The 25,500-nt window shown below is 38.5% G+C and overlaps 1 protein-coding gene across 8 annotated transcripts; it reads left to right on the top strand.

Moving 5' to 3' along the window:
• Positions 1-208: 208 nt before the first annotated feature.
• On the top strand, positions 209-25,479 carry LOC121059426 (interleukin-1 receptor type 1-like). Of its 8 annotated transcripts, none has more exons than XM_040536331.1 (13): positions 209-844; positions 1,993-2,102; positions 4,910-4,991; positions 6,284-6,350; positions 7,927-8,158; positions 10,255-10,444; positions 12,393-12,567; positions 13,589-13,654; positions 16,169-16,289; positions 17,173-17,318; positions 18,951-19,094; positions 20,160-20,324; positions 20,760-25,479. In XM_040536331.1, the coding sequence occupies exons 3-13, from the start codon at positions 4,989-4,991 to the stop codon at positions 20,789-20,791; spliced, it is 1,341 nt and encodes a 446-aa protein (XP_040392265.1). In that variant the 5' UTR covers positions 209-844; positions 1,993-2,102; positions 4,910-4,988; the 3' UTR covers positions 20,792-25,479. The 8 variants fall into 8 exon arrangements, with proteins under 8 accessions (XP_040392265.1, XP_040392220.1, XP_040392261.1 ...); XM_040536286.1 differs by having other exon boundaries at positions 21,399-25,479; XM_040536296.1 differs by lacking the exon at positions 209-844 and adding an exon at positions 900-1,087 and having other exon boundaries at positions 21,399-25,479.
• The last annotated feature ends 21 nt before the right edge of the window (positions 25,480-25,500 follow it).

A 25,500-nucleotide genomic window follows, 5' to 3' on the forward strand; every position in this document is an offset into this window, starting at 1 on the left:
TTGGCTGTGCCATTTAATAATTTAAAACATTCCTTCCCACACTTTTCCAACCCCTTAACAAGTCCCTTCACACTGTTGTGGGAACTGTTCAAACCCCAAGGGGAGCCTTCTTACGTTTTTATAATTCGTATTATGAATGCTTACTTTATCTGGAATTTCAATGGAGTTTATGCATGTGGAAGATTTTGAATAAAAGCAGAGGTGGGAATAAACGATCACTGAGTACCCTCCAGTCACGTTTTTGAGGAGTGACCAAAAGTATGTCGGGTAGAATCAAAATGAAGGAGGCTAAGTCAAATTCAAGGAGGAGAGGACACTGAACTGAGAACTATAGGCAAGGAAGCGATTCCAGAGGAACTTTTCCCTGTTTGGAAAAAATTACATTTTTATGTTTGAACATGCTTAATTTCACCATCGAAGTAAAGAATGAGAACTTCTATAAAGTTACTACTGAAATCCAGAATGAAAAAGCTAATTGAACTGTAAGAGTGATGCCCTGAAACAGTAGAAGGGACAGATGACCAAACAGGACTAAAAGTAAACACTATATGACAGAAAGCAAAAAAGCTCTGCTCCAAATCCGAGCATAGACTCATAAACTCATGTTTATGACCCTGAGGAGCTCTGAGGAGGGCTCCAGACCACGGCTCTCCACGATCCCTGAAGGAAACCAGCCGGCGTTGAAGCCGTACCCTCGGAGCCATCCCACGGGCGGTGCAGGCCGAGGGGCGGTCCCGGGGAGGGGCGAGTCCCCGGCGGGGCTCGGCGGCCGAGGCGGAGCCTGCTGCTCGCCCGCTATGTGGCGGGGCCGGGACGGCCGCCGAGGCTCGGGGAGCAGACGGAGGTGAGGAAGGGCGGCGGGCGGCGGGGCTCTGGGGGCCGCCTCGGATTGAGGCGCGGCGGGGAGGGCGGCGAGAGTCCGACGCCGCGGGCCGCGCGGGGGCGCGACCATTTTCCCCCCGCGGCAGCGGGGGCCGGGCGGCCGCTGGTTCGCAGAGTGCGCGGCACCGAGCAGCCTCGTTGGGAGGCGTTTTCCTTTGGCGTGCCCCTGTGCTTCATCACCGCGTGTCCCACTGCACAAGAGCAGGTAGGAAAGGCTGCAGGGAAGCGAGAAGCGTAGGAGCGCCGAGCGTGCCACGTTTAAAGGCTTATAACAGGAAGCAGGACAAAGCTTTTCGTAAATCTCCTTGACCTGGTAAAACACCACAGCAACTGTTTATTGCACAACCCTGATCAAACAAGGATTTTTTTTTTTTTTTTTTTTTTTTTTAACTGTTAGTTACGATGACAAGAGCAGGCTTTGGGCAAAAGCGCTGCCCTGGTTGAGCTGCCTGCGGATCTCCCTGCAGCAGCCGTAGGGGCTGGGATGGTTGCAACCATTGCATTGCACGACAGCTCTCGATGGAGTGAAAGCTCGATAGGAATGAGTCGTCACCCAACAGCTACCGAGTTGAATCACGGTTCAAGTTTTCAAGTTTCCAGAAGCAGCTCTTAACTTTGGGGAATTTCGCTAGGGATGTCAGGAAAATGCTGGATGCGTTTTGTTTTTGTACCTCATAAACTTGGTAACTTCGGTCTTGTTTGACTTGGACTCTTTGTATGTGCTTAGACTCTCAAAAACAGTTCCTAAACGAACACTTGTCTTTCATACCGATTGTGAAATTGGAATGCTTTGAAAGCTGGGGAACTGACTTAAAACTCTTGCACAAATGTTTAATAACACAAAATCCTTAACTTAGATCCTTTAAGTTAATCCTCAAGTGAGAAGTACTTTCTGGTTTTGGTAAACGTTTTATTTTATTTTTTTCCCCTGAGAATAATGCATTAATTTTTATATTTTTTGCATCACTGTGTTTTTTATATTTATAGTTTTACCTACATGAGTCCTCCAGGTCCTTTTAAATGGCTCTGTTCTTTGAAAATGATGGTGAAAAAGTAATAATTTACTTTCGATTTAAGTAACAACTTTTTCACATCACTTTATATTGACAGGTATCAGGAGTTGAAATGACATAGAAAACTGCTACAAGCTCTGACTACAAAATGAGATTCTTCAACTTGATGCTGAAAGGAGGAACTGGGTTTGATTTATTTAAATACTGGTAAGTTCACTTCCTTGAAGGTGTCATGGATGCTCTCATTGTCTCCAGTTTGATGTGAGGTGGAAATTTGTGGATAGGTAGCTTTTCATTTTGCTGGCATCCATGGCTAGTTATCTACATCTACAGATATCCATCTGTCTGTCCGGACATCCATCCATCTCTGTCTCTCTCTCTTCCCCCTCTCCCTGTGCTTTGATGAAAGGTGAGGTGGTATCTGTAACAAACATTTAGCTCAGAATCTAGGCATATGGTTGCTAACACTTTTTCTCAAAGCTGAACTGGATATGGTCAGCTACATTTGGCTCTTATATTGAGCACGTTATACAGGAAAGTTGGGACCTCAGGTAGAGTAGACGGGAAACAAAGTATGACTGATAGAAAGTCTGTTTTGCTTTGCTTAGCTTAAAAAAGCCTAATGACAGGAGTAAACACATCAAGGAAGAAGGTGTGAGCTGTATGAATTGTTGTGGTGGGGTCTTGTCTTGGTGGTTGTATTTTGCAACAAGTACTTTTTTTGTTTGTTTGTTTTTGTTGTTACCCCCCCCCCCCACCTCCACTGTTTCAGTTAAACTTTAATAAAAATTTTAGTTAAACATAAAAAGTTGACTCATGTAGGCGTGCTTACAAAATCGGGGCACTTTATATCTCAAGTTGCACTTCAAGCACAATTTTTGTTTTTCTCTTTATGGCTTAGAGACTAAGGATCTGTTGGTCCCCGATAGTAACAAGTCCCTGTAGGTAGTGATCAATATTGAAAATCACTTAAATAAATTAATAGCAAAGTGCTGATAAACAATTGAAGGATCTAGATGCTTTCTAAGCTACTATCCTGAATGATTTGTCATTGTGTTGGCCTTTACAACAATCAGTCATGTCCATGTATTTGTAGATTATTTACAAGTAAAATCATTTAAAAAGTTGGAGACAGAAAATTTTGAAAAGAAAGCTACGGTTATGCCTTTTGCACAGCTTCCTGAAGGACAAGTTTGCTTAGGGGCCCAATATGTCTTTAAAAGCTGTTCTTACCGTGTTTAAAGTTGGCAGTGTGTCTAAGGCAAGTAAAAGGGCAAGTTCTGTGATGACAGGCATCTTTCAATGAACAAAAAGTCAGTATCTTAAATCAGGTCAACATATTTTCTATTTCTGTTTTCAAGATGTTAATTTTAAAAATTTGAAGGAGAAGTAATAAGTCGTATTTCAGCTACGGGAAGGTAAATATTAGGAAAGTAACTTGGAAATCAAAACTTTTCTTTTTTTAGTAGATCAAACCACAGATATGATTGGTAGGTGGGTGGTTTGTTTTTTTTTTCTTTTTTCATAAAGATTTCGCGTACAAAAATTTTTCCTTTGAGCTCAGCAAGCTTTGAGCTGAAATAGTTTTTCAAACTAAGTATGTAGGCAGTGTCATCAGTGAAGTTGCTGATCTCTCTACATAAGTGAGACTTTTTGAGCCTCTGTAGCTGTGTCATAGGGGCATCTCATACTGCTGTGACTGAGGTAGAAGGCAGTACAAGGCTAGTCACTAGGTATGTGAACAAACATCTGTGTTTTAAACAAAGTTTCACATTTATGGAGTCTGAATAATGTTTCACTGTATATTCTTCTTAAGAAAGAATGCTTGTAACAACCTTTTGTGTCACTTGAAACTGGAATAAAAATGCTCTGTATATTCTCAGATACTGCAAATACAAAAGCTGGAGGCTTCTTCCCTTCTTTCCAGAGTTTCCAAGTTCTATCATTGCAGTATTTGAACTAGGGGGAAAGAAGTTTGTAAACAATAGAACTTTTCCGAAAATGTTGAGCTTTACCATACGCTATTGGAAAGACATCCACCCTTGGTATTTGAAGCCAGTAATGAGTGCAAAACGTAAAGTTTAACCTGTTAGATTGCTTACTTATTTTTACCCTAAATTTAGGCATCGTTTACTTTTAGTAGTCAGCTCAGTCTTACAAAGTAGTTACTTATGTCTGGCTTTGTTGATTGCTTTGACATGTGTAATGTCGCCTTTTTGACAGAAACAATATTTTTCAAATCTCTAGAGTTCTTGGTCAGTCTTCGCTGCAAGTTTTGTTATTCCGCTTTTGTTTTAAGTAATGTCTCCAGTGTAGGCACAATTATGCTCTTGCTTTTACATTTAGGACGACTGTTGAAAAAAATTAGCTTTGTGTTAGCATGACTATTTTGGTTAGTCAGATTTTCAACCAAGTGATTGTCCCCCTGTACTTGGCTCTGGTGAGGCTGCACCTCAAATAGTGTGTTCATTTTTGAGCCCCTCACTACAAGAAGGACCTTGAGGTGCTGGAGCATGTCCAGAGAAGGGCTACGAAGCTGGTGAAGGGCCTGGAACACTAGGCCTATGAGGAGCGGCTGAAGGAAGGGGATTGTTTAGTTTGGAGAAAAGGAGGCTCAGGAAAGACGTTATTGCTCTCTACAGGTACCTTAAAGAAGTCTATAGTGAGGTGGGGATTGGGGTCTTTTCCCAGTCACCAAGTGATAAGGGGAAATGGCCTCAAGTTGTACCAGAGGAGGTTTAGGTTGGATTTTAAGAGAAATTTCTTTACTGAAAGGGTTGTTAGGCATTGGAATAGGCTGTCCAGGGAAGTGGTTGAGTCACCATCCCTGGAGGTCTTCAATAAATGTGTAGATTTAGAACTTAGTAGCATGGTATAGCGAAGAACTTCAGTACTAGGTTAAAGGTTGAACTAGATGATCTTAGAGATCTTTTCCAAAGTGAAAAATTCTATGATTCTATTGTCCAAATAGTCTGTTTTGTACAATCACTTTTCCCCTTTTCATTTTTTTACAGGTAAACTGGAATGTCAAGAATGATGATCAACTCTGACAAGTTACAGGAAAAACACTTACAAGGCAACTAAATAAAGGCTATGGTATGAATGCTTTGTCAGATAAACAGATAAACTGTCATTTCAAAACAAGTAAATACTTGGAAGCTTTTATATTCCAATGTTGAACTCTGTTCTGTGTGTCCCTTCCTTCTGCCCTGATGCCTCCGTATGTGCAAAGTTTCAAAAGAAGTAGCTGGTGGGGCCTATACATTGCTGTGTGAACTATATTGGATATAAAAGTAATTCAGGGCCATGGGTGCTTTTCAGGGAATACATGCTCTTCTTCCAAGCCATTTCTAGCTGATTAGAGTACTAGCACTAGGTCATTGCATTTGCAATGATTGTTACATGGGAAACCAGATTGCTTTAGTGCAATCTGGAGTAGCAGACAGAACAGTCACATAGGAAAGGCAAGACTGTTAAATGCAGACCTTAACCTACAAAGAGCTGCCAGAAAGGAAAGGGGTCAAGTGTTTTCCCGCTGGCTGTCAGTACATGGCTTGGGAAGGGCTCTGATGACATCTTGCCAAGGAAAAAGCAGGCCCATCTGAGAGAGGGCTTGGTTAAGATGCAGAGATTTTGTGGAAACCAACTGTGGGCTATGAGGGCAGTGGTTTTCTGTTCAGTCGTGTATGTGTTAGAGAAACCTGTGAAGAAGACCTGAGGTGTGAAGTGCAATACAGTTCTAGGAGGCTTTGCTGTTTTGTGTCTGACCACAGCAATTCACATCACCCACGGTTTCCACATATGTTTGTCTGAAAACGTTGTCACCTTTAGACACGAATTTAAGTGCCTGCCAGATCACCTTAGAGTTACAGTACGTTTGTCCTCCAGCAAAGAGCTACAAGTTCATCAGCTGTTAAAAGCAGTGCTGCCTCAATGGTAGGAGCACAGTTTGCAGAATGAAACCTCATGTATCTCTGCAATTGTGTCTTTCGTAAATGTGGAGAGCGGAGCAGCTTGGTCAAGCTTGGTATCAAAATTATACAGTATAACTTAAATGTTAGCTGTATGCTAGCATAATTTCATCCATGTTAAAGTTGTTTTTGGGTTTAGCTAGGCTGGCAAAAGAAAAATACACTTTATGCAAGAGTTCTTCCAGAAGAAAATTGGAAAAGTTCCAATGGAAAGCTGAAAACCGAGCAGCCTTCTGTGGGCACCAACTTTGGTGGTGGCCAAAATCTTCAAAGGCTGGGGCTAAACTGCCAAACCGAGTTTTCCCTCCCCACGATGACTAATGCTTCTAAATTTTTAAGGAGTAACGCAGGGTGCAGAGGACAGTGCAGCTTGGAACGCTCATACCACATTAATGGAAAATATTTTTTTCTTTGCAGCAAAAGATGACATCTACATTTTTCCTTATTGGTCATCTAATTCTACTGATACCTTTGTTCAGTGCTGGTAAGTTAAATACATTGTTGAAATTACCATTTTAAAAAAGAAAACCTGCAAGAGACAAGTTGTGCATGTCTAGTCGAAAAGAGTTACTGAGAGAAAATAGTGGATTCAAAGTGCTGAAGATATTCTGAATGCCGCGTTTTGGATTGAAGTTGCACTGGGCATGGGAAGGACAGGTTGACATAAATAGTTTTAAATCTAGTCACATAAATTTAGGGTACTGAGGCTTTGAATAACCACTCCCTAGTTCCTTTAAAGAAAGTGCAAAGAGATTGGCTTCCTTGACTACAAGTGAGCTGTTAAATGCCTTCTTTAAGAGATGTGCTGTTTCTCTAGTCCTGAAAACAGAAAGGTAGAGGCCAGTTTCCTTTGCAATTAATTAGTAATATTTTTAATGATAGATCTAAGTTTTCAGTAGAGTTCAGGCTACATAATTTAACGGTATTTACCATGCTGTTCTTGGAATAAGCAGGATAATATTAACGGATCTTAATTAGTTTAAGCTCTATAGGGAACTATTTCAAAATTTTAGATTAGGTGACAGGATGCTGGTAGGGGTGGAAAGGTTACTGAAGTCGTATTTTGAAATTCAGTATGTTAGCTTTGAATTTTATGGTCATTCAGCAAGATTTGCAAAATAAGATATTTTTCATACAAATTCAGTGTTGCATATGTATGCAAATGTTTGGAAGCTTTTAAAATCTGTTTTATGGCCAAGTGGCCTACTCTGTTTGTGATAAACTGGTATTTTCAAAGTAATTTCGGACTGTAGGCTTGAGTTCTTGATGACTTCTTGCAGTATCTGTCTGTCTTTCCTCTTGTATTTTTTGCCTGATGTTTAAAAATCCCTTGCTAGGACGCATGATTCTGTCATGTAAACTTGTTCCATGCCCATAATTAAAAAAATGCTCTTTATGCTCACCTTTTATGTGATGATCACAATAGCATTTTATCATTTAAAGGGTGGTTCTATTGGTAGAGGAGAAAAATTGCAAATACATTAAGGAAATAACATGTTATAGTCAAGATTTCCTACTCTTAAGTACTGCATCTCTTCAAATTTAAGTTACATTATGTGTTGGTTCACAGACTTTTTTGGTGGGTTGAGGTCTTGATCTAATTCCACGCAGTCATGTGCTTCAGGTCAAACACTTCCTCCCACCCCCCCAGATTTGTTTTTGGCACTACAGTTGGAGTAGTGTGTGCTGCTACTGTTTTCAGTATGCTTTTGATAGATGGTATCTACATTAAGAAAATGGTAATTCTTCATAAGTGCTAGCATGCTGAAATAGGTAGGATGTGAAAGATGTCATGGTTTGCAGTGATGCTATTGCTGACTACTTTAATAGGGAGAAGTTATGACTAAAGCTTTGTGAAGTGTGTGTTTATTCAACCAGAGGGTACTAAACAGACAAGAAGCAGTAATCTTGTGATATTTTAATGATAAATAGTTACAGAAAGTCTACTTCCTAATTCTTTTTAACTTTGAATGGATATTAATACTTCTTAAAACAACAACAACAAAAAAAAACAGATTAAAAACACTAATAACCGTTTTCTCTCTCTTTTTTTTAAATAGAAGAGTGCATTATTTGTGATTACTTTGTGCTTGTTGGAGAGCCTACAGCTATCAGTTGCCCAATAATAACATTGCCAGCGCTTTACTCTGATTACAATGTGACATGGTATAAAAATGGTAGTAATACACCCATAACCACAGAGAGACATGCCAGGATCCATGTGCGAAAGGGTTTGCTTTGGTTCATTCCTGCAGCGCTGGAAGATTCTGGACTTTATGAATGTGAAGTAAGGTAAGGAAAGGAGGAGGGAAACAACTGAATGACTAGTACTTACAGTGGAGTAACATCTGTAGGACTTGGGTGTACAGGATTATTTGTTTTAGGTAGAAACCTTAGATCAGTTAAAAGCACTGTCTCGACCATGCTTTTCCTTTTTTTTTTTTTTTTTTTACTTTGTGCACCTTTTTTTTTATCCCATGTGTGTAGAATTTAGCATTGCACAAGTGGTTCATACAGAAAACTTACGTTGAAGCTCAATAATATTAACAATATTATTGTTAATGGGTGTGTTAATGGGTGTGGGGTGTCTTGTTAGTTTTGAATGAAGGTCACTGAAAAAAGTCTTAACTCCGTCAGCGTTTCCTGTGTTCAAATGGCTGCTTGATACTGACACATCAGAATAACACTGATTTCTTCATTGAATGTGGTTAAATATAAGAAGGATCTAAGTAGAGAGTTCTCTTTATGTTACAGAGGATCAACAAATACAGACTTTCTGGAGAGCTTTACAACTTTTTGGGAATCCTTTGGGAAACTTACAAATCAAGATGCTGTAAACCATTCTTATCTGTCTTATTATAAAACATTGCAAAGCATTACTGGTTAAAAATGGGAATGCATATGAAGAGCAAAGCAATGTGCTAGACAGCGTTAAAGACTGAGAGTACTGTGTCTCCAGCACTGTTCAGAAGATCTAAGTGCATGGAGAAGAAACGAGAATTTTTTCAGCTTTTTGGCATCTTCAAGCTCTTGTTTGTTATATTTAGAGCTCAGATTTTTGCACTGGAATGTACTGCTTCAGGTGCTCAAATCTTACAATGGCTGAAATTCAGTGTGTGCTGAACAGGAAATTAATGTCAGGAAGGCGCATAAAATTTTTGTTGTTGATGTCATGGTCTTGCCACATCATGCTGAGAACAACTAACACAGACTTTTTGGGTGACCCAAAATTTGTTTTAGTAGGGTGTAGTTAGGTGTACTACTGTGCATACAGCACACCAGTTATGTTGAAGGAATTTGGATTGTGAGTGTAGTAACAGTAATCTGCAAGAATCTCCAGTGTAGGCACAGGTCATAAGCTGTTGCAGCTTCTTACTTCAGAGTTAATAATGAATCCCAAATTGAAAGAGGGAAGAAATGCAACTCCTTCAAAGCTAACTAGTTCAGTAATAAACATTGTTTTAGTTTAGACACTCTTGCTTTGTCTTCTCTTGGGCACCTTACCTCTTAAGCCTGGCTTGCATAATGTCAGCATGCCAAAAAGTATATGCTAAAGTTCCGTTGCATTAACCAGGCTATATTTTGTGCATCAGGCACTTAAGTCTTAATTATAGCATTTGTCAAGGTGCAGCAAACAAAAGTTGTAGCCAATTATGTCAAAACATACTGTTGACTTCTCTGGAAACCTCTCTCCTAACAGAGCACTGAGAAATGAAGAATAAACAAGAAGTAATGAGTATTTCTTTATTTCTGGCTTAGACTTCTGCTTTCTAGTGCTGTATCTTCTGGAGAGCTGCTATACCACAGGTTGTTCTCTGTTTCCTGTAAGCTCTGTCTGAAGTAGTTTCACACTGGTGTTTCATCTTGGTGCACACGGTATTCAAAAGCTTTGTCTGTCTTCTGCAAAAAGTTAAGCCTTCTTTTCTTAAAGTGTCCCTTCAAGGACACAGCCTTTCTTCATAGGAAGCCTTTCTTCATAGGAGAGGTGCTCCAGCCCTCTGATCATCTTTGTAGCCCTCCTCTGGACTTGCTCTAACAGGTCCACATCTTTCTTGTGCTGGGGGCCCCAAACCTGAACGCAGTACTCCAGTAAGTAAGATAAGTCCTGCATTCCCCTCCGATGCTTCCAGAGCAGAGCAGATTCCACTTCTATTCACAACGCAACATCAGAGCTTATCCCAATCTCTCATGGTCTGGAATGGGGAGTGAGGAGCTGAGAGTGGTGTTTAAGAGCTAGGGAGACTGTAGCAGGGGTGATAGGAGCAAGGCTGGTGGAAAATTTGAAGTCCCTGTAAGTCCTGAAATCTCCTCTCTATAAACTCCCTGAGGTGCTGAAAACAAGAGACGTTGTTGTTAATGACCTGACTTGTCTGCTCTTCTTGTTACAGGGGTCTTAATCGCTCTAACCAGAAAACTATAAATTTAAAGGTTTTTAAGAACGATAATGGTTTGTGTTTTAATGGGAAAATGAAGTATGACCAAGTGGTGAACAGTGCAAATATTGGAAATATTATATGCCCTGATCTAGAGAATTTTAAAGATGAAGACAACGTTAAGCCTGAAGTACACTGGTATAAGGTATTGTACATAAATATTTCAGATATAGAACATAGAAAATATTCTATTTAAAATGCGTTATGATCTAATTGTGAACAGCAGCTTTTTGAAGGAAAGTTTATTCACTGTGAGGTTTGAGTATGGCATCTATTTTGCCATACTGTTGGGAAGATGCGAGGAGGTATGAGAGATATTTAAAACAAAACAAAAAAAAAAAACAAAAAACAAAAAACAACACTGTGTCCACTTTGACTCTGAAAGAACTTGCAGTCTGAAAAATGTGTTGCTTTTGTTTGGTGATTTGTGAAGTGTCCAGTTTATATAGATGATAAGTTTGTAGGTAAAGTATGGAGGCAGTAAGTTCAAAAACTTGTGTTTCCTTAAATATAAGGCTCTGTATAGCTATTTCTATTTCTCAGAATATTAGGCTTGTCTTAGTTGTTGATTATGGTGCAGCATTCATATGCCTCTTGCTCTGATTCTGGCAAAATACTCTGTAGCCTATTCAAGCTTGGAACAGTATGGTTTTGGTTTTTTTCTATGTTGAGGTAAAATTCTAAGGCAGTTCAGCTCTTAATTCTGTTGTTGGTCTTAAAGCACCTATATGGGCCTGTATGTTATATCTGAAATAAGATGCACAAATGTAGCACCAAGGTTCTTTTTGAGATGATGTGGTTGTAAACTGCTTATAGGTCAGAGAAGAGAAAGGATTTATTTATTTATTTATTTATTTTTGCTGCTGTTGCATTGCCGCAGATGTGATAATACACCCAACAGCATGAGTCACTGCTACAACAGCTCAGTTTCAGGGAAGTAGAAATGTAGACACGCACAGGCTCACATAGTGGTTGAGGGTGAAAGGACCTCTGGAGATCATCTGGTCCGACACCCCTGCTCAAACAGAGTCACCTAGAGCACCTTGCACGGGGTGACATCCAGGCGGGTTTTGAATATCTCCAGAGAAGGAGACTCCACAGCCACTCTGGGCAACCTGTTCCAGTGCTCTGTCACCCACGCAGTAAAGAAGTTTCTCCTTGTATTAAAATGGAACTTCCTATGTTAGTTTGTGCCTGTTGCTGGAACCACCTTTTCAGTGGAGCCTAGCTCTATCATCTTGATACCCTCCCTTAAGATATTTAGATACGTTGATAAAATCCCCTCTCAGCCTTCTATTCTTGAGGCTGAACAGTCCCAGCTCTCTCAGCCTCTCCTTATAAGAGAGATTCTCTAGTCCCCTCACCATCTCCGTTGCCCTCTGCTGGACTTCCTCCAATATGTCCAGGCCCCTCTGAGGCCCCAGGCACAGCCCTCCGGGGTACCAGCGAGTCCTCCCAGCACTGTGCCACCAGCAAACTTGCTGAGGGTGCTCTGTCCCTTCATCCAGTTCATGGATGTGTAAGTTGAACAAGACTGGGCCCAGTCCTGACCCCTGGGGGACACCTCCAGCTACAGTCCTCCAGCTGGACTCCTGATCACTCCAACACTGCTGAGCACAACCCCCTGAGCTCTGCCATCCAGCCAGCTCCCAATCCACCTCACTGGCCACTCATCTATCCCGCACTTGCTGAGCTTGCCCATGAGGATGTTGTGGGAGACAGTCTCAAAGGCTTCCACTGCAGGTGTAAAAAACTTCTGGTACACCTGGGGTTATCTATTTAACTCAAGATATTAAATGAAGGCAGTGAACTAAAAGACTACATTTGAAGACTTAAAGAATTGGCTGCCGTGATATTTAAAAGGTGCAAATGCAGCAAGATCTCTTTGGGCTTCGTGTTAGAGCACAGTGACGCTTATATATGACCCACATTGTGGTTAAAAAAAAAAAAAAGACAACTTTTAAAATTAATTTTCAATAAAAATAGCAAGATGCTGATTTTTATTTATTTTTAATAATCAGTAGAGTTCATTAATGGGCTTAATTATAAGATGGTTAGTTCCCCTAACTCACAGGTACTTTTGATATATCTAGGAGTGTAAGCCTGGATTTCTAGAAGACAAGCGATTTATGTTGGCAGAGGGTGAAAATGCTGTCCTGATTCACAATGTATCTGTACAAGACAAAGGAAACTACACATGCCGTATGGTATATACATACATGGGAAAACAATACAATGTTTCACGAACCATGAGTCTAGTGGTTAAAGGTGAGTTCACAGAGGTGGTTTTCTGTTTTTTTTTCCTCTACTATTGTTATTTGTATGCAAGCATAAGCAGTCTGGCATGATACTTTTCAGCTCTGTGAAAACAGAGCTCCACATTACCTTTAAATCATTTTTTTCCCTAAAAAGCTACAACTGAAGTACAACAATGCATATTGCTTACCCTTGAGCATTGCTTCAGAGGAAGAACTGTCATAGGGAAATGAGAAATGTGGGGTTAGAAATTAGAAGAAAGCAGTGGTTATGGGAGTGTTGGTTTGTTTTTGCAAAAAACATGTAAATAACCATTAAAACAAAAACAAACAGAAGGATTTTATTTATTTATTTATTTATTTGCTGAGACCATCACAGCAGAACTCCTGCTGGCACTATTGGTCAACTTGTCTCTGTGGACAGCATTAATAATGACCTGAGCGCTACCATGGCTATAGTCCTTTCGGAAAGGAGGTAAAGTGGAGGTAAAGGTTGGAGGTAAAGTGTCCATCTTCTTAGATTAAATCAACATTCTTGCTTTAGATAGGTGATACAAGAACAGTGGCTTGTTAGCAGTGAGTGTATCTATCATGCAGAATGATAAAATTCTAGCCCAGTTTGTGCGTTCTTGACAACTCTTTTACTTAAATAGATGTTCACCTGATGTAGGAGGTCACTGAGGTAATTTCTCTTTCTCTTCCTTATCCATCTCTTTGACAGTTCATTGCACTTATTTGCTTGTGTTTTTGTTATCTGGTTTTGTATTATTCTACATCAACTGCCAGTAAGTCTGAGACTTTTTTTTTAAATGTTTTAAAGATAAGCTAAAATTTCCTGCTATCTTGGAAGCTAAAACTTGGATGAGTACAGTAAATTTCATTAGAGATTTTTTCCATTGGAATTTTGAAACTGGTAGTACATAATGGTGCTGCATTAGTACCAAAAAATAAAATGAAATCATTGTAAAACTGTTGGTTGAAGTAAGTCACGGAACTCATTGTCCAAAGATTTCATTTTTCTTTCTTTCTGTTAGAAAGCCCACTGCAGATGAGACCAGAGTTTATTTATCCAAGGAACAATACAATTGAAGTGGAGCTTGGTAAGTAGTGACTATTTAAGAAATCATTAAAACTTAGGAAGTCCGGGAGTTTATCTGTTTTACTGAAATAACATGTTAACAATTCCAGTGATTTCAGCAAGACTGGTACTTAGGCATCTGGATTGAGGTTATCTGGAACACAGATGATAGAACATGATTCTCCCAAGTAATTTGCAGGGAGAATAACTGTGTGCACCTAAGATTGGAGTTTCTTGACCAGCAATGTCATGTTGGGTGCATCTGTTTTTTGTTTATTGCCATATGCGCTTTGTACCACTTCTCACTGCCTGTGTCTTGACATATATACAGTATCATTGGGAATACAGTTACAAATACGCAACATCTTAGGATAGTTACCAGTTAACTGGTTTAGTAGTTTTTCTCTTCCTCTGTGTTTCCTGTCTCCCTTCCCTCTCCAAAAAAATTGATTTTTATTCCTTCTTCTAGGGCATTAAACGGTTTCAGATACCATTTTGTACCAAGTAGAATTGTTTCAAACTAAGTCTTTGATTTAAAAAAGGCTTTAACTGATCTTAGAGAAGTGAGTGGCTATTTACTACAATTTCCTAGTGCAGAGAGATCTGAGATGTCTTGTACTGTTGTGAGTAAACAACTATTAGCAGTTAGGGTATTAAAGAAGCTCAGAGGAAAGGTCATGTTGGGGCTTTAGCTCCATATGGAAACTGAGGCTGTAGCACTGTGGATTATTCTTATGTAAATCACAGCTACTTCTGCTGCTGCTTTTCCTGGCGTTGAGTTTACAACTTCATGTGAAACATCTTGTCCTGCTCAACTTCTGACTTTGAGCACATGGTAGTAAACTAAAGTGAACAATACTGAGATACTGGGTAGTTTGTTTCCTTGCTTGTTTTTTTTTCTCCATTTTTTTTTTCCTTTTTCTTCTTTTCCTTTTCTTTTTTGACTTCTACAACTTGTGAAAGATACCTTGTTCTAAAGTTGCCAGATTCTGGTGAGGATGAGATTTTGATCAGAATAAAGAACAAGCTTTAATAGGAGTTATTTTCCTTCAAAGTTTAGAAGGTTTTATTTTAAACAATGAAGTTTACAGAAGTGGGAAAATTCAGGACCTGATACAAATAGTATTTTACAGACTTACGGTGCTGTGGTCTTCAGATGATCATTTAACTCTGTTGGAAATAGTTAGAAATGGCTCAACAGCCTCCTCTCTTTTGGTAATTACAGCTTCTCTGGTTTTGTTGGAAATACATGTCTGAAAAGCTCTATTTGTGCTCTAATAAGGAAAAGCACTATATGTTCTGCTAATAGGGAAATCTATTTACCAGATCTTAGGCTGAAATAGGGATACTTGCCACCATCCTTTTATAAACTCATACAGCCCTCATCTTTTTATGAAAACTTACCTTTTCCTTTGCAATAGTAACTGTGGAAGAAATAGAGTAATATCATGGTAGCGTTTCCCTGTACTGAATCTTGCGGCCACTCAAATGTCATGTAAATCTCATCCCAAATTCTTACCGGTAAATTAATTACGACTTCCCATATAATTCAGAAAAAAAATCTTGCCAGTGCAACCACTACTCAGGAGTCAGAAGTGCCTAGGACCTTAAAAAGCATTTTCATTTACTGTATGCATCCTTTAGGATTTTCTTTCTCCTTTGATCGTACTTGCTGAAAAAATGGAGAATAAAGTAACTAGCAGTCCAGGGCCTGCGTGTGGTCCTCAGCCTGTATTAGGATTTGTTATGGGACAATTTGTTTAGATTCCTTGGTATTTTAAATGAACAGTTGATCCACATTCGTTTTGGCTTGAATACTGTTGATTATAACTTGCTGTCATATTATTGTTCATTTTAGCTGGTCTAAGGTACCCAAATCCAGCTTTAAGTACCTCACAGATCCTAAGAAAGCAGTCACACATGAGACTAGAGGGAGACACTTACACATGGGTATCTGCATATGAGGTAGGTAGGGGCTTCAACTCATGTTATTATTAATAGGACCTCAATTCAGTTGCCTAAACATAGATGTCTAGTGCTGTTTTGGATGAACTGGCTGCTCTAGATATGCAGATTTTCTGAAGATCTGGAGGCCTATTTGCCAGCTCCCTACAGATGTCTGGGTTTCTGGAGAACATCTCAGATGTCACCATACTATGTATAGGCAACTGATTTGGGCCCTGGAGATCTTTCAGTAATAGTCAGTGGAGTCCAGAGAGCCATTCAGATATAAGACCCAGGTTTCTATTTTAATATGAGCAGAATCCAGTGGAGGTGAACTCCTTTATAGCTTAGACATCTAGTTCACATGTAGACATGAACATTCAGTTACCTACATTTAGGGTGGGATTCACATCCAGATTGGAGACACCCAGTTGTGGAGTAGAAATGGATGAGTTTAATGGACTCTGCTTTTCATAAGGTAGGTGGGTTTTTTCTTATCCCTCCTTTTCCCAGTTGTTCCCTGGTCACTTGATCCTGCTTCTGTTACAAGAGTTTCAATCGCTATATTTAAATGGTTTGTTTTGTTTTGTAGGCTCTCACGTAGTCATGGAATGCAATGTATCCTCTGGCATAAATAGCTTGATTCCATACTGGGAAGTTAACGATGAATATGTTGATGACTTTGATAGCACCTACAGGGAACAGTTTTATGAGTAAGTATCTTTGTACATTGAACTGTAAGTGCATTTCTAGGTGATATAATCTGCAGTTACTTGCAATGAATTCACTGTAAAGTTGACTAGTAGTCAATGGCAGTAGTCATTGAAAGACTGCTTAAAAGTGCATCAAGTACATTATATTCTTACTGCTTGATTTTTAAAAATAAATAATTTATTATAAATACTGATGCATGAATGCATGAATACATGATACAAATGGAATGAAGCAGCCATACACACGTTTTTAGAATGCTATTATGAAACATATCATATTTAAGCCTTACATATACATTTGTTTTTATGAAATTCTTTTGTTAATAGACTACATCTTCCCCTCCATCATTAATATGGGAAGGGTAGATTGTTCCAAGGCAAAAAAAAAAAAGCCCTGTTGAAGTACAGATGTGGCTGTTAATTTCAAAGAACACGAAGGAGAAGCTCTTGTTGTAGAACATCTCTCTTCCAAGAGAGCAGGACCTTTGTTACTCTGTGGTGATTGGTCTGCGCTATTGTAGAGTGTGGATATATCGATGCTTTCTCATTATAGCAACCACTGCTATTAATTATAATCCTTAAAACTTATTACAAAGAAGTATGTGGGGGGGAAAGGGTGACAGGATTTTCAGCATATCAGTTCAGACTCATGCAGAAGCATTGTTGTTTCCACCAAGTGCCATCATCAGTTAAAAAAAAAAAAAAAAAAGTCTGGTGCTACATTGCAAACTGCTTTCTTTTCTACAAACATCTTAGGTTTGTAGAGGTCAAAAATGAATGTTCATGTATTTGCAAATAGTGTTTAACGTGAGATAGATTCAGCAGAGATTCCAGTTTCTATACTGATATTTCTTTTTTTATTTTAATCCTTTTTTAATGACAGAAAGGGGATGCCTCATGGAATTACTGTAGCTGGAACAAAATTTAACATTTCAAAAGTGAAACTAAAGGATTATGCCTATAAATTTTTCTGTCATTTCATATATGAGTCTCAACAATTTACATCATACATCAAATTGGAACGCCCAGGTAAAATATCAAATCTTGATAAAAATTGTGATCAATGATGCCTACTTTTCAATTAGTTTGATACCACACTACTTGCAGCTAAAACTGTTTCTTAGCAAAATTAAAGGGAGTAGCACTTTGAATTTGCTTTGCCTTCTCTTGTTAGGTGTTTTAGCAAGCATTAATGAAATACTTAAATACATTGAAGCAAATATTAGGCCTCAGTGGAATTCTGTGCTTCATTTTGCACACTTGTGAAGAAGCATGTGGATCAGAGGAGATCATGTGTGTAGAAGAGGAGTGAAAACGGCCAGTTCTCTTAAAGAGCTGAGGGGAAACATAACCAAGTATGGAACAGTGTGTCAAAAGCAACTGAACATACATGCGCTACCTGATTGTCCTGTCCTACAGTAACAAATAATGGGCTCAGATTGCCAGGAGAAAAAAAAATAATCTGTTTAGATAGTAGGAAAAGCTCTTAACAATGATGAAGTGAAACAGTGAAATAGATTGCTTGGAAGGTCAGGGAGTTACTTGATTACTGATGCATATGCTTTGTTACCACCTTCTAGATAGGCTCAGGAATGTTGGTTGGGAGCATCCAGCTTCTTGTTGAATACCCCTGTCTTGTGCTCAGAGACAGGGTAATTTTGACCTGGCACTGGCTAGTCTGAAATCTCTCTTTTTGGTAGATGAACCTTCAAGTAAAGGTAAAATGAACTTGTAAAAACTCAGATGCAAGGTTCAAAAAATTCGTTCTTTGTAGTCAAGAACAGATTCACAGAAAAGCAAATCATTAGATATTTTTAAGTGTCCATTTTTATTTTTTTGTTTTTTAATATAGCTACAGAATATTCCCTGGTCTCTTAAGTGGCAAAGCTGATTTTATTGATTGTGAGCCAGTCCTTTGACAGGTGTCACTTTCAAATTTACATTTAGCTGGCCACATTGTAAACAGATAACTGACTGAAAGTGGATGCCAGCCCTATCTTGCTACATAACCTATAAACAAATTATTTGCTTACTGTAAATAAAGGTCTTCACAATGATTGACAGGGTAGGAATTAACCTCAGACATTCTTAAATGCATGAACTAAAAATTGCAGTTTGTGGAGTCATTTGTGGGCTTTAATCTATTTATTTAATCTGTTTTTTAATCTATTAAGGACAACAAATTAGTTGGTTCAGTGGTGGGTCTTTGAAGAGGCTTGACACAATGAAAAGCTGTTTGGTCTATGGAGAACAGTGTGGTCAGAAAGTTATCTCCTCTCCTCTGACTTTCTTGTTTTCTGACTGATCAAATTTTGTATGAGAATTCTCTGGGCTATACATTAATATTAATATATATATATATATTATATAATCTTAATTTATATATATAATATTAATATTTTGGTGCTTTGGCTGAAGAGTAGCCTCTCTTGTCTCACTGTTAAGGTACTCTGAAAGATAAAAGCACACTTGTCAAATAACAGTATTTGTAGAAAGAATACAAGGAAAACTTTCAGTCCTGTCATTCATTACATCTTTTTTTTTTAATCCTTTAATGACTAAATATTTGAGGGGAAAACTGCCAGTTTTTATCATCTCGTCTTATTTCTTATCTATAACTATATTTTTGTGTCTCCCCTTTTATTCCACTTTCTACTGCAGCTCAGAACATCCAGGGTTACTTGATTGGAGGAGGAGTTTCTTTGGTATTTTTAGTGTTTGTTACACTCATTATCTACAAGATCTTCAAAATTGATATTGTGCTTTGGTATCGGAACTCCTGCCATCCTTTCGTGGGTGAAAAAGGTATGCTTATGTTGCAGTAAGGTGTACTTTGAGTGTGCTGTGTGTTGTAGTGAGCAGATTGTCTCCATCTTCTCTTGCAAAGCAATGAGTTAACCTCACTGAAGCATGATTGGTCTTGTTTGGGGTTTTTGAAAATATGACACATTTTTAGGATGTATAGAACTAGTTCAGAGAACAAAAATATCTACGGGGGAAAATCAGCAACTTTTCAAGAATCCAATTCTATCATTCCTTTTCTTAAAGACCCAATTCAGTGGTTTGAATGCTGTTCTGGCCTTAGCTCTTCAGATATCATTTAATTACTATTCTTACAAAAAGCAGTAATACAATGGAATTGCCCCTCACTCCGGATGAACCAGGACAAATTTCACTTTATTTTATTTTTTTTCCTATTTGAAGACATTTCTAGTTAGTTTACTTTCTGTAAAATCCTGGCATTCAGAATAATGTTGACTGGTGTGCTATAAGACTGGTGTATCTATAAGAGCAGCATGTTTAAATATGAGTCATTTCCAAACATTTGAGGGGAGGTATGTGGATAGAGAAAGAGAAAACATCTACTGGAAGCTGTCGTTCTGTTGGATTTCTGTGAAGCCTTTTAAGTTTGGTCTTTCTGGAAGGCTGGTTCCAAAATACCTAATGTGCTTCTGATCGTGAAATTTGCCAAATATTTTGTTTTGTTTTCATGTCTAAGTGATTGTTGTGTTATGAAACTTCAGGTTACAAAAATAATCTAGTTATGTGGCTGCTGGGTTTCTTAAGGATTCACTTGTTCTACTGGAACAGCTATTTTCTAGACAATTCACTGGTAACGCATATATATATTTAATTCAGGGTTGAATAAAGAATACTTAAACTATCTAATTTTGCAAGTTTCTTGCCTATTCAGATCCAGTGTACTGAATCTTAAAGGCCTGATTCTACAAATACGTCAGGCTTGATATAATTATGCATGCTTAGATAATAGTAGTATTAGAACCCAAAGTAATGCTTCAAGTGGAGTGGGATAGTGTTTAGGAATGTTTTTCTGTTTATGTCTTTAGGTTACATTTTTATATTTTTTAGCTTCAGATGGGAAGATCTATGATGCCTACGTTCTGTATCCAAAGAACAGAGAGAACTGCTTGTACTCATCTGATATTTTTGCTCTGAAGATACTGCCAGAGGTCTTAGAAAGACAGTGTGGATATAACCTCTTTATATTTGGGAGGAATGATTTAGCAGGAGAAGGTAAGCTATCTAAAGACAAATTAGACTTGAGTTTTCTTATTAGCGGCTGAAGTGAGCTGCAAATATAACTCAGGAAAAGATCAAACAGGTGTGGTACTAAATACCTTTCACCATATAAAGAGCTCTGATTTTCATTTTTCTGTGTGAAGAATGAGGCATTTCAGCACTGCATGCTCCCTTAGAGATAGTCTGTGAGTTTGTTTATCTCAGCCTTTCCCTCATCATTACTTAGGTCTTAGAGACTTGTTAATGTCTGGCTAGCCTAGACATCTGAAGATGGAATGATACTGAGGGGAAGAAGAGTTGAAATAGTGTTTGTGAATGATGACTAATGGCAGGAAGCATGTGGGTGAAAAGATATGAAAAGAACCTATTGCTTTGAGGTACCATTTAGCAGAAGAACTTCTGAACTGTATCATTTTTATTTGCTTCAAGGATTGCTGTCAAAACACAGAGGGATGCAGTAAAGGGTGCAGTGGATTTTCAGACACTGCAAGTCAAGAAAAATGAATACAAAACAACACAAAGTTATCAGGAAAGATTGTCTGAATCCAAGAGTATTTTTCCCTAGTGAAAGTTCTTACAAAGCATTGCCTTACAAGGCTTTAAAATCCTCATGGAGGTTTCCTTTGTGTGTATATGCACATCAAATTTCAATTTCTAGCACCTGACACTGAAAATTGCAAAGTCCGTCCCACTGACTGCTTATGTGAGATGAAATGAAGAAACTCTTCTGAATCTTTTGCAATTTCACCTATGGTAATAATAAAATGACATCAATGAGATAAGTAGTAGAAAGTTGGTAGCTCTTCTCTGTTTATGCAATACAAATACTTATGTTTTCATGTGGTCAGTATATGTTTTCATGTGGTCAGAGTGCTGCATTAGCCAAATCTCTACTCGTCAGCTAACCCACAGTAACGGCTTGGATGCTCTTATCCTGTCCCTGTTTGTGAGGTAAAGGGAGGCTCAAATACCAAACAGTGAATGAAGCAGTTGCAACACATGAGTAACAAAAAATAACCCCCTGAGAAACAGCCTGATTTTTTTTTTCCACAATTTTTCTCTCTACAGCTGTCATCAGTATTGCAGATGAAAAAATCCGTCAAAGTAGAAGAGTGATAGTTATTTTAGTACCAGAACCATCATGTTACAGTATTCTAGAAGACGCGTCTGAAAAGCATCTAGCCATGTATAATGCTCTTATCCAGGATGGTATTAAAGTAATTCTGATTGAACTTGAAAAAATACAAGATTATACTAACATGCCAGAATCCATCAAATATATTAAGCAAAAGTATGGGGCTATCCGATGGAAAGGTGACTTCTCGGAAAGGTCTCGTTCAGCAAGTACCAGATTCTGGAAAAAAGTACGTTACCACATGCCGTCCAGAAAACGTGGATCTTCATCAGGATTTCACTTGTTACCATAAAATACCAATTCTTCCTAAATAACAGCAGAAAAATGACAATCACTGCCGCAGTTCATGATAATTAGTGATGGATGAATTGAAGGTCATATGTATCTGTTTTGTACAGACAATCTCATCCAGATTTTCTGGATCGAAGGTACTCCAACTTTGTCTACAGATGTGAATCACACTTTCTTCTGGCCAAATCAATAGAATGTCTTGAAATACCATCAGTAGCACACTGATGACATGGAAGCCATATAGGAAGTACATAAGGATACAGAGAATACATTCTCTTTCAAGAGAATTGCACTGTGATTTGTTGGAATATTTTTGACTTTAAAAATGGAAGGGGGAAAAAAGAGAACTTCTTTCCATCAGTTTAAGGTTGAATATGAAGGGAACTGTATTAATTATAATTGTGATGTTATGTAATGGGCTTGGTTGATGCCAGTAAATGTTTGCGCTTTTTTTTTTTAATGAAATGACATGAATCTTATTTGTTACAAGTTTGTTATTTGCTGCTTTGTTCAATTTGCTCTAAGATAATTCCATCTGTGTTAGTGCGTCAGTGTGGTATCATCCAAGAGAAAAGGTAAGAGACAATCCCAACCCCCCCAGAAATACTATTCAACTTGGCAAAGCATAGATTCTCTTACCTGATCTTTTTTACGTCTTAAAGAACTGCATGGTTTTCAGTCACTTATTCCACTCAGACATCATAAAATAATATTATATTGCTGTACCAGGTCATAAAAATCTTAAATCTCCAAAGGACTTTTTTTCCAGTTATGTGGCGTAATATGTTCTTATTAGCCATGTGGAGCAATGAGCTCATGACACATTCTCTCAAGCAGAGTGCAGGATGGTTGGTTTCATCCCCCTCTCCTTAGGGAGCAGAGGGCTTCAGTGCACAGGCAACACAGCTGGGCAGTTTTCATGGGATGCCATTGGTGAAAGAGAGCAGGTCTCCCCTCCTGTTCCCAGCCAGGGTGCTGGCTTTAGCATTTGTCACCTCTGAAGACTGAAGCTGCTGGAACAGACTAACACGGCAGAAATTCTTTTCCTTGTAGCTTTCTCCCAGGTCAATGAGTTGATCTGGTTCCTAGAGGGGTCCAAGCGCAATGGCAGAAGTAAAGGGATAGTGTGGTCATGCTTTTTGGCTCCATGTGCATTTAGAAAATAGAGCTAAGATAACGTTGCTCAGTACTTAGAGAGTGAGAGAGATGGCCTGTGTTATTGCCTGTAGCTGTTTGCTTTTCTTTTTTCCCCTCTCCATTGATGTTGTAAGGAATCTAAGATGACTGGGCACCTAATTTGGCTGGGGTCAGATGAATTTATGCTAGAGTAGCAACTTTTGTGCAGCTGTTTGGGAAAGGAATTTTTTTAAACTTACTGCGGATGTCAAATGCTTTTCCTTTCCCTCTTTTTTATTTTTTTTAGCAATATTGTGTACAACACAATTTTGTTAGCTCTGAAGCTAAGATGTGTATAGACAGTGATGTAGTTCGTAATAATAAATTCTTTTGCAGGGAATTGATTGTTAAGAAATTATCAAATCTCTTTAAAATCATGTTTATAGCTATGAATTTTACAGGAATGAGAGATGTGAGAGCTAAATCGTGTGTGCTTTTCAGTGTATGCTCAAAAGTTTACATTTTTAAGTTAAGAGATTTGTTTTTGTATGGAAGCTTCAGCGAGTGTCTGTTACAAGTGGGCTGTGTGCTCGGAGTATAAGGCATATTTGGTCCTCCTGAACAACGTAGACAATTTCAGAGTTTGAATTGTATATTAATCTGGAAACTAACCCATGGTTCAAGTTAGTTTACACAGACATTGCTTTGCTTCTGTCGCTAGTGATTTTTGGCTTTTTTTTTTTTTAATAGTGTTTGGGGAAGATAAATATTGCACCATTTTTGTGATTTTTAAAATGTAGGTTTAATGAACAATTGACTGCATTTCCAAGGAAGAAATATGACAACTCTGCTAATTGTGCAGTAGTAGGAAAAAGGCAAAAGGTTTGTTACTAATTTTAAAATGAAGTCTTGGCTTACATGGCAGTCGCAAAGCATGCAGGTAGGCATAGGTAAGGCAGAGACCTATGGTGATTTTTCTTGGTACAAGTCACAATAACAAGGTATTTCTAACTCTAGCTTTTCCATATGTTAAATTAAATTTAGCTGGGTTGGGGAGGGGAAGCTGTGTATACTAACTCCTCTGTGATTGTTTGCTCCAGTGATAATAATTATCCTACTACAGATGTTCAAGAGAAGACTTCTGAGTAGATTGTGATGATTTATTTGTAGCAAGAGTTTCAGATCTGCCTTTAATTGCTGCTTGCAACTCTGAATTCCTGTCTGTGTTGTATTAGCTTCTGTCTGGCAGCACCTTTCGTTCTCCTCCAACTCAAGTTTCAGCAAATCTTTTCTCATACAACTCCCTTACCACAGAACAACTAGCTTACTACTGTGTCAAATTCCAGTGCTTTCCAAGCTGTACTTGAAGGCTGTTGTTAATTACAGTATTAGGCAGAAATTTGGTCTTTGAGTTGATCCTTTGGTGTCATTTGTTCATCTGAAAAAAATAATGCTCTGCATCATTCGGAATTCTTCTGCTCTTTGAAGACTGCTTCCTTCATTTTGACACTACAGTATTTATTGGCTTTTTCTTCTTTCATGGCTTTTCTTCCCTCCGTTCTCAACCAAAAGAAACTGATAATATGAGGTGTCATCCCACGGAACTGCCCAGTGACCATGGGATGCTGTGACTCTCTTGTTCTGCCTCACTGGTGACAAAACCAATGGAAATAGCTTCCTCTCCCACCTGAAGTTATTTGGTTACCTCCGTGTATGCCGGAAATTTGAAACTCTGCTTCTGGGGGACAGTGCCTTCTGAGCTTCAAGCTTTGTGTGTTGAGTGTGTGTCTGACCAGACTGGCATAAGAATCTCTTCACAGGAATGGAAAAATGTGCATTTGAAATGTCAAGATATCTCCAACTTTGACGATAATGGAATGTTTTATTGATGAATGTCATGTATATACAGACCAACGCATATGCTTATCTTCTGTTCTCATTCTATGTTTTGTACAAGACAGAAAAGTCAGGGAAGAAACACTTTCGGTCATGAAGTGCCACATTCACTTAGCTGTTGCACTCAATCTCGTTTTCAATATGGTGTGTGTTTGGTGGCAGCCTGTTGGGGGAGAGGGTAAAAGAGCCTTGAGATCCATCCCAAGTTACTGAGATCCATCTGGGAAAGGTGAATGTGTGAATTGTTATGGTTCACATTGACAGAAGAATTCAGTGGGACAGAAGCTGTGTGGTTTGGTTTTGGAACTCTTGTCAGAAGATTCCTTTATCAAATGTGAAGACTAGACACTGGAAGTATTGTATTTATACCCTGAGGACTAGGGCATAATATTGACTTTGCATTTCCACCGTGAGAGTTTGTGGTTTGCAGGCCAGCCAACAGAGCTCCAGCAACATCTGGCCTCCTGAATTTTTATTTTTGTTTTTGCTGTCTGGAATAGATTGTATGAAAAACTGCTACTTGTTATGCCTACCTTGGGTGGAAAGTTACTTTACTGAGCCAAAATACTGTTTGTTTGTTTGTTTTTTTTTTTTTGATACTTGTTTCTTTTGCTATATTTATATGACTGCTGAAGTTTTCCTGTGTGTTATATAAAGACACTTTGAAGAGAGGTCCATTTTTAATTCAATAAAACACTACATAATTTTTTCTTACAGCATTGCTTTTTTCTC

This window comes from Cygnus olor, chromosome 1 (assembly GCF_009769625.2).
Source record: "Cygnus olor isolate bCygOlo1 chromosome 1, bCygOlo1.pri.v2, whole genome shotgun sequence".
In the NCBI taxonomy this organism is placed as follows: domain Eukaryota; kingdom Metazoa; phylum Chordata; class Aves; order Anseriformes; family Anatidae; genus Cygnus; species Cygnus olor.